The 9,147-nt window shown below is 37.4% G+C and overlaps 1 protein-coding gene across 1 annotated transcript; it reads left to right on the forward strand.

Annotated features, from left to right (window-relative positions):
* Positions 1-844: 844 nt before the first annotated feature.
* On the forward strand, positions 845-8,970 carry LOC134237116 (vezatin-like). The gene is made up of 9 exons (XM_062719216.1): positions 845-1,132; positions 2,319-2,468; positions 3,625-3,775; positions 4,473-4,548; positions 4,714-4,924; positions 5,128-5,309; positions 5,420-5,526; positions 6,817-6,897; positions 7,327-8,970. The coding sequence occupies exons 1-9, from the start codon at positions 846-848 to the stop codon at positions 7,975-7,977; spliced, it is 1,896 nt and encodes a 631-aa protein (XP_062575200.1). The 5' UTR covers position 845; the 3' UTR covers positions 7,978-8,970.
* The last annotated feature ends 177 nt before the right edge of the window (positions 8,971-9,147 follow it).

A 9,147-nucleotide genomic window follows, 5' to 3' on the forward strand; every position in this document is an offset into this window, starting at 1 on the left:
TTGTATCTGTATGTAACACACATACAGTAAAACTTGTTTATACCAAAGTCATAGGAATATGTGAATTTACTTCTGACATTATTTTAGCAAATTCACTAAATATCTGATTACACTGTACAAGTTTTACTGTACTTTTGGAGCAAATTTGTACTTTGATTAGATTCAGAATAATGTAAATTATTTTACACAGACATTCAAATTTTTTTAACTTACATTATCAGATATCCTTTCAAGATACCATCTTTTGTATTTTGTTAAAGACTATCTATTTGAACTTCAACAAAATTTGGGAAAAAATCAGTCAACATAGTTTTACTAGGGTTATCTCAAAATTCTGTTCAAAACCAAAATTATATGAGATAAATAGAACATCTACACTGGTCTATGATTGTGTGATTTCATATTATTTTTCTTTATCCAACTTGATGAAATGGTGAATGTTTTCTTGGCAGCCTCATGAATAAGCACCATTTCAACTCAGATAAAGAAAATATACCATACTATCAGATTTTTTCTATTATATTAGACCTTGTATTATCTTTCAGAATACTGTATTATCACTTATTTTTGAGGTGTCAAATTTTTGGTTTAATGAAATAATATGGGTTCATGGCCAGTCATGGGGATATAATTTCATAGATGAAGAACTGTTTAGTAGTTATGTACATGACAATTTACATTCCATAGTGGACATGAATTTGTGGGTCTTCATATCTCAAAAACAAAGAAAATTTAAAAAAAAAAACACAAAAATGAGTGATTTTACAGTTTGATTGTATTTTGCTTAACCAAGTACTATTTTTGGTAGCAAAATATCAGTTTCCATTTATTTTTCCAGAAACATGATGCTGTGCATCCCTCTCCTGTCATCGTACTTCTATGGAAGGTGGGCGTGGCCCCATTCCTCCTTTCAATACACACACATTACAGATGCCCTGTCAGTCGTGATTGCTGTGTACTTCCTGTATCTGACTGGGAAGGCTCTGTACTTGGCGTGGTGTAAGTGGGCTCTAGATAGACTTGCCCGGGGGGTGACAGAGATGTTAACGTGCGGGGAGGAGTTCTTCAGGGGGACCGGGAGGTGTCTGAGGCTGATACAGGAATCAGAACTCGTGGCCCGGGGCTTCACTCTGTAAGATAATTCACTGTATTGTCCTTACACGATGCTTATCATTTCAATCTGTAATATGTAAAAATACATTTATATTTTTAAATATTTCTGGTATAATTGAAGTACCACGTGTAATGAGAATAACAAACAATTGGCTTTAGAATAAGGTAATTTGGCAGATGATGTGGGAATTCAAAGATCTTAATGTGTGGATCATTGTGCTGGAAAAAAAAACAGAAGATATTAACATAACATCTGTCACTGAATATTCTTTTAGTTTTTAGCTCACCTGAGCTGAAAGCTCAAGTGAGCTTTTCTGATCACCTGTTGTCCGTCGTCCGTCCGTCCGTCTATCTGTCTGTCCGTTCGTCAGTCCGTCTGTAAACTTTTCACATTTTCAATTTCTTCTCATGAACCACTGGGCCAAATTTAACCAAACTGTACACAAAGCATCCTTGGGTAAAGGGGAATTTAAATTGTTAAAATCAAGGGCCAAGACCCCTTCCAAGGGGAGATAATCAAGAAAATACAAAAATAGGGTGGGGTCATTAAAAAATCTTCTTCTCAAGAACCACTGGGCCAGAAAAGCTGAAACTAATATATGAAAGCATCCTGGGGTAGTGTAGATATTAAATTTTTAAAATCATGACCCTCGGGGGTAGGGCGGGGCCACAATAGGGAATCCAAGTTTTACATAGAAATATATAGAACAAATCTTTAAAAATCTTCTTCTCAAGAACCACTGGGCCTCAAAAGCTGAAACTCATATGGAAGCATCCTTGGGTAGTGTAGATATTAAATTCTCAATATCATGACCCCCGGGGTTCGGGCATGGCTGCAATAGGGAATACAAATTTTGCATAGAAATATATAGCACAAATCTTTAAAAATCTTCTTCTCAAGAACTACTGGGCCAGGAAAACTGAAACTTATATGGAAGCATCCTTGGGTAGTGTAGATATTAAATTGTTAAAATCATGACCCCCGGGGTAGGGCGGGGCCACAATATGGAATCCAAGTTTTACATAGAAATATATATAGAACAAATCTTTAAAAAAGATCTGCATCAACCAAGTTACTCAGGTGAGCGATGTGGCCCATGGGCCTCTTGTTATATTCACTAATTACAGGGACTACTGTTATAACAAATACTCAAAACTGTACTTAAGTACCATTGTTTTCCATTAAGATTCTGTGCTAATTTTAGAGTGAGTCAGAGAAGTCCTCTGTGTCGACTGGAACAGAATGGAATGCTGGGATACCAAAGACAGTGTCCACAACTGAGACGGCAGCTGTTTATCATGTGTAGAGACTGTATGTTAACCAGTAAAGACTGGACCGGTCAAATGGTCACTCAGTAAGTCTTGTGTAGAGACTGTATGTTAACCAGTAAAGACTGGACCGGTCAAATGGTCACTCAGTAAGTCATGTGTAGAGACTGTATGTTAACCAGTAAAGACTGGACCGGTCAAATGGTCACTCAGTAAGTCATGTGTAGAGACTGTATGTTAACCAGTAAAGACTGGACCGGTCAAATGGTCACTCAGTAAGTCACATCAGATCACCTGTAGAGACTGTATGTTAACCAGTAAAGACTGGACCGGTCAAATGGTCACTCAGTAAGTCATGTGTAGAGACTGTATGTTAACCAGTAAAGACTGGACCGGTCAAATGGTCACTCAGTAAGTCATGTGTAGAGACTGTATGTTAACCAGTAAAGACTGGACCGGTCAAATGGTAACTCAGTAAGTCATGTGTAGAGACTGTATGTTAACCAGTAAAGACTGGACCGGTCAAATGGTCACTCAGTAAGTCATGTGTAGAGACTGTATGTTAACCAGTAAAGACTGGACCGGTCAAATGGTCACTCAGTAAGTCACATCAGATCACCTGTAGAGACTGTATGTTAATCAGTAAAGACTGGACCGGTCAAATGGTCACTCAGTAAGTCTTGTGTAGAGACTGTATGTTAACCAGTAAAGACTGGACCGGTCAAATGGTCACTCAGTAAGTCATGTGTAGAGACTGTATGTTAACCAGTAAAGACTGGACCGGTCAAATGGTCACTCAGTAAGTCTTGTGTAGAGACTGTATGTTAACCAGTAAAGACTGGACCGGTCAAATGGTCACTCAGTAAGTCATGTGTAGAGACTGTATGTTAACCAGTAAAGACTGGACCGGTCAAATGGTCACTCAGTAAGTCATGTGTAGAGACTGTATGTTAAACAGTAAAGACTGGACCGGTCAAATGGTCACTCAGTAAGTCACATCAGATCACCTGTAGAGACTGTATGTTAACCAGTAAAGACTGGACCGGTCAAATGGTCACTCAGTAAGTCTTGTGTAGAGACTAACTATATTAACAACATTTTACAGACACACTTTACCAGCTGACTCTATAATATATTATGATTACATTTTACAGACACCCTTTATCACCTGGCTCTCTATTGTAATTACATTTTACAGACACCCTTTATCACCTGGCTTTATATTGTGATTATATTTTACAGACACCCTTTACCAGCTGATCACTCCATTAATTTCCTGGCCCACATTCCTTTAGAGGAGTACGGACCCTGTTTGCAGGTTGAGGGAGACAGCTCTGGGACCCTGTCGCGCCTGGAGGAGGTGACAGATGGTTTCTCTATATCAGCCATCAAGGTGTGTAGAAGTTTAGACACAAAAAACTAACGGGATTTTTCTAAATTAAACCTAAATACTACTCTACCAAGGGCAAGAAGTACCAAAACAAAACATATAGTCATTTATGTAGGGTCAGTTTAGTACAACGTTAAAGTGCCAAGTTATTTCAAAAGCCAGTTAATGAGTTTACACATTAAAGGGGGGAGCGTCTCGTTGAACTTTCACATGGTTTGGCTAACGTCAGTAAAAAGGAGATTAAGAAATACAAAACAAAAATACAAAACAAGAAATGCTCAAGAATACTGTAAACCAACTTTTATTCGCGACGACTTTATTTCGCGATTTACCGGGAGTAAACTAGTTCGCGACGATAAATTTTCGCGATCAGGTCATTTTGGAACTGTTTTTAATAGTTTAAGAGACTTTAAGGACCCTTTCGCGGCGAGAAATATTCGCGATGATGAGGCTCTCGCGAAACTCGCGAAAATTTCTCGCACGCGAATAAAAGTTGGTTTACAGTAATAAGACGTGGCACCAAGACTATAAACTGAGAACTAAGTCAAAATTTTGATTTAAATCTGTTCTCAGTTTATGGTCTTGGGGCCTGATAGGTGAATGCAGGTTTACTGTTCAAGCTTAATGCTTTGTTCCAAGATGTATAGTCTACTTGTTTTGTTGGTGTTTTACAATTTCAACATTCCTCTATTCATGACAGGGAATTAATCATGTCTGTAGGCTGCAGTACTCGGAGTTCTGTAGATGTGTCGTTCTACGTGTACTTCAGGCTGTAGGTAGGTCTACACACTTCATCAGGTTATGAATATTTATAGTCCATCAAAGCTGCACATCATTTCATTTATCTCAGTTTTATAACATCAAAAAATATAAATGTATGGACCAAAAGCCATTGAATGTAATATTTATGATGGGGGTTACTTGTACTTGAAAAAATTCAGATTCACCAAGTAGCAGTGTTGCCCCAGAAACAGGAGGGATTCTTGAGAAAGTCTGGGGATGGATCAAAGAATTGGAGACCCTTCACAGTTACTACAGCAGTGTTACAAGTCTGTCAGACACGCTACCTCAAAAATCAGACCTCAGTCAAATGAATGACCTTGACATAGCAGTGCACAGCCTTGACCTTCATTTACAGTCAGCCTTACTGACGTATTTTTGTATGCATGTCAGGTATTTATACACTGGTGTGATTACATGTATGTTTTTTCTGGTTCAATATTGCTTAATCCCCCCCCCCCCAAGTAAATGAAATAAAATAATGATGAGAAACTACATCAATCTCCAGAAACTCTGTTGACAAAATTTAAAGCAAATTAAATTATTTTGTAATTTTTTTTTGTTTGACACCTCAGGGTCAGGAAACTGTCAGTCCTTTTAAAGCATTCAGCCAATCAGAATACAGAGATTAAACAAGACAACCAATCACAGGAGGTCGTCTGGGATCAAATCAAACAGGAACTACTGGCTTGCAAAGGATGCTGGGAAGAAGGATTGGAACGACTCAACAAGTTGTACAAAAACCAGCCACGCCAGGGTATGTACTGTACAAAAGATGTCAGAGGTTCTTGTACATGATTTTCCCTTTCAAATTAATACTTTGTGCATACATAAGATTGTCTCTTTATACATTGTTTTGTTGACTAGCAGAAAAGACAGAAGAGGTTCCCCCTCAGACAGAGAATACTGAGACCCCCAACCCTGTCCCCCCAGAGGACCTGTTTAACACCAGTCCCCCAATCATAGAGGACGAGGTAAAAATGACAGGGAGAAAAGGGCAGTATTTTTAGCTCAGGAAAAAGCGGTACTTTATGAAAATTGTGTGACTCTCCATTTCAACTGAATTGCTTCAAAGTTCATAGATCACACATTTATATTAGGGAGTACAGATAGCTGCAGAACTGTAGTGTAAGTTATGGTTTTATATTAGTCTTTGACTATAATGCCACAGGTCATGTAATGCAAATTAAGTGCAATTTATGGCCTAAGATTTTCTCCATACCTTTGCAGAGAATTTGTCCACTTCCCAGCTTTGGTCAATAAAGTAATTTTCACTTCTCAATTCTAGACATATTTTTAGCTCACCTGAGCTGAAAGCTCAAGTGAGCTTTTCTGATCACATTTTGTCCATCGTCCGTCGTGTCTGTCTAGTCCGTCTGTCCATCTGTAAACTTTTCACATTTTCACAACAAAGCCATGATTGATCATATTTATATTGAAGCATTGTCAGGTAGTGTAGATTCAAGTTTGTTCAAATCATGACCCCCAGGGGTAGGGCAGGGCCACAATGGCCGACCAAAGTTTTACATAGAAATATATAGGAAAATTCTTTAAAGATCTTCTCAAGAATAACAAAGCCATAATTGATCATATTTATATGGAAGCATCCTCAGGTAATATAGATTCAAGTTTGTTCAAATCATGACCCCCAGGGGTAGGGCAGGGCCACAATGGCTGACCAAAGTTTTACATAGAAATATATTTATAGGAAAATTCTTTAAAAATCTTCTTCTCAAGAATAACAAAGCCATGATTGATCATATTTATATGGAAGCATCCTCAGGTAGTGTAGATTCAAGTTTATTCAAATCATGACCCCCGGGGGTAGGGCGGGGCCACAATGGCCAATCAAAGTTTTACATAGACATATATAGGAAAATTCTTTAAAAATCATCTTCTCAAGAATAGCAAAGCCCTTGCTCATAGGACTACTTTTGGATTTAAACTTTTCTATAATGAACCAGATTCTACTTTTTCCTAGCCACAGTGCTCAGATGAGCGATGTGACCCATGGGCCTCTTGTTCTTAATGTCTTTCATATAAAACGGTCAAATTTAATTTCACTGATACTATCTTACTGATATTGTCTTCTTGATTCTGTGAAAATTTCATTAATTTTTAAATATTAGAAATATGAGAAGAATCCTACCTTAAGTGCAACTGTATAACACTATCTCTTTTCATTTCACAAAATGATTTTTACAAAAGCATTTGATGTTCGACTGTTTTTGAAAATGAAAATTTATATATCATCCATGATTTAGGTGTTTGAAGCCTACATTGATGAGGAAACGGAAAATGACCCAGATTACAGCTGGGACGAGTATCTCACACCAGAAGAAAAGGTAGATACATATACCAATATGACTGTGAAATTTATTTAAGTTTATTAACTCGCAGGTTGAAATGATGAATACTGTATACAAGGAAATTTACCCCCCTGTTTTATTTTCGCCCCTTTTGCCCTTTCCCTGATTGGGCGAATTTAAAACGGGGCAATTCAAATTACACTTCATAATTTCTTAAACAGAACTATGACTGGGCGAATTCAAAATGGGGCAAAATTGTTCACAAGTTCAAAAGGGCGAAAATAACACGGGGCGAAAATAACCCTGTTTTCAGTACCCTGTGCACATGTACTGGTTGCTGTGTAAAAACTCATTTAGCATCGTGTCATTGTAGGAATGAAATGGTATAAGATGATTATGTTTCAATGAATCGCATCAAGATAATTTTAAAAGAATTAAATATTTTAATCATCCTGGATATTTCAGGAAAAGAAGAGGCGAGAGAAACAGGAAGCCCTGCGATTACTGACGGAGCTGAAGTCGGTGATTTCTGTGAGGGCACTGGAGATGGGAAGGAGAGAGAAGATAGCCCAGGAGAGGAAGTACGGCCATGCTACCTTGGAGAAAGAGAGTGTAGAGAGGCAAGGTTTGACCACAGAGGACCAAGAAGTGGGTCAGAAATTATTACAGAGGAGAAATTCTGACAATGATGATCTTCTTGAAAATACAAACTTGGATTTATCCAGTGTTTCTGGGAATGAAGGTGTTCCTCTGCATGGAGAGCTTTGTCATGAAGAAGATCTGAGTTGTGATGAGTGTAAATTAGCTGTGGAACAGTTAAAAAGTGTGGAGTGTGAAAGTGATCCAGACAGTAGACTTAACACAGACACTGACATTGATCATCAATGTAAAGACAGGATATTTACCACAGGTTCAGAGGAATCAGTCGATTGTTCTTTAGGAAGTTTTCGGGACTCTGTGCCAAGGATAGGAGTTTTACCTACACAGAGTCCAGGATTTCAGTTTTCTTCCAGTCTGGCTGCCATGGCGGTCGCTAGGTCACGTGACTTTGGGCTGACGGAGGACACGTTTGGTGACAGTGAGTCAGAGACAGAGAACCAGGTGAATGAGGACTAGTCCAAACACGTTACATTTACCTGAATCAGACTTGTATGGTCTGATGACTCCCTGTTTTATTGTTTTAGTACAATTACAGTGAAACTTGTCTAATACAAATTTTGAAAATTCTGTAATCTTGCCTTAACTTGCCATTACACAGGAAAATTACTCTGAAATTTTGTTCAATATTCTTTCAATGCAAATAATTCAGAAATATTTATGTTAAAATACCCTCTTGAAAATGTCCCCAGAAATTTTGCTATAAGAACACTTCGTATACATGTACATCTAAACCTTTTCAAAAATTTTGAGCTGTAAAGTTGCATTTCTTTCGGTTTGGCCAAACAGTAAGCAGCATAATAACTAACTAAATATCACTTCTAAAATGATAGAGGTAATATATAGTTAAGAAAAGATTTTTGAATTTAGTAAGAAAAAAGTTTGCGTTAATATGTATCCTTAAGATTTATAAACCCTCTGCTGATGCCCATTCAATGCTTCTTTATAAACTTAGGATTTTCAATAGTAAATGTATATGCTAAATAAAATAAAAACAATTATAGCATGGCTTGCGGGGCAAATTTTCACAAAATACTGAAATTAGGCACTTCAACTTGGCAAATTTACAAACTTTAAGGAATAGTTAACGTTGTTGTAATTAAGAGTAATCTCTCTTTAGTTATCAGAGTATCCATGTACCTCAGACCAGACTATTATTTAATCAAGGTCAGCTGGCCAATTTCTTTGAACTGGTGGTGTCCAGATAAGGCAAGTTAGAAGAATGTAGAATGTACATTTGGTTGTATAAAATCTTTACTAGTCTTTTTTGGGAATGTGCAATAATTGTTGATATATACATTTGTAATCTCATTCTCTTTCAACTTTTTGTTTTTATTTGACATGTAGTACACATATATGATAAAATTATCCACTGCATATTGAACTGTGGTTTTATTGTTTTGTGAAGTATGTAAATCAATAACAGGCATTTTTGTCACAAAAAATATAAACCCAAACTTAATAAATCATGTGTTTTATTTTTGTTATATCCCAAACGAGTTGCAGAGCATGTTTTTGCCATGTCTGTCAGTCATTCCTCAGCACATTGGGTCATTATGAGTGGTGGGTGAGAGGTCAGTTTTGCGGGTGTGACCCACCAAATGTGGGTCACTTGGCAGTTCTGTTCCT

The sequence above is a fragment of the Saccostrea cucullata genome, unplaced genomic scaffold (genome assembly GCF_032062105.1).
Source record: "Saccostrea cucullata isolate Sc308-1 unplaced genomic scaffold, CSIRO_AGI_Scuc_v1 ctg8678, whole genome shotgun sequence".
Lineage (NCBI taxonomy): Eukaryota > Metazoa > Mollusca > Bivalvia > Ostreida > Ostreidae > Saccostrea > Saccostrea cuccullata.

Excerpts from the sequence above, each read along its gene's own strand:
- LOC134237116 (XM_062719216.1), top strand. The coding sequence starts at position 846 with ATGCTGTGCATCCCTCTCCTGTCATCGTACTTCTATGGAAGGTGGGCG. Across the intron at positions 3,776-4,472 it reads TCTCTATATCAGCCATCAAG|GGAATTAATCATGTCTGTAG; the intron begins GTGTGTAGAAGT and ends TATTCATGACAG. Across the intron at positions 5,310-5,419 it reads CAAAAACCAGCCACGCCAGG|CAGAAAAGACAGAAGAGGTT; the intron begins GTATGTACTGTA and ends TTTGTTGACTAG.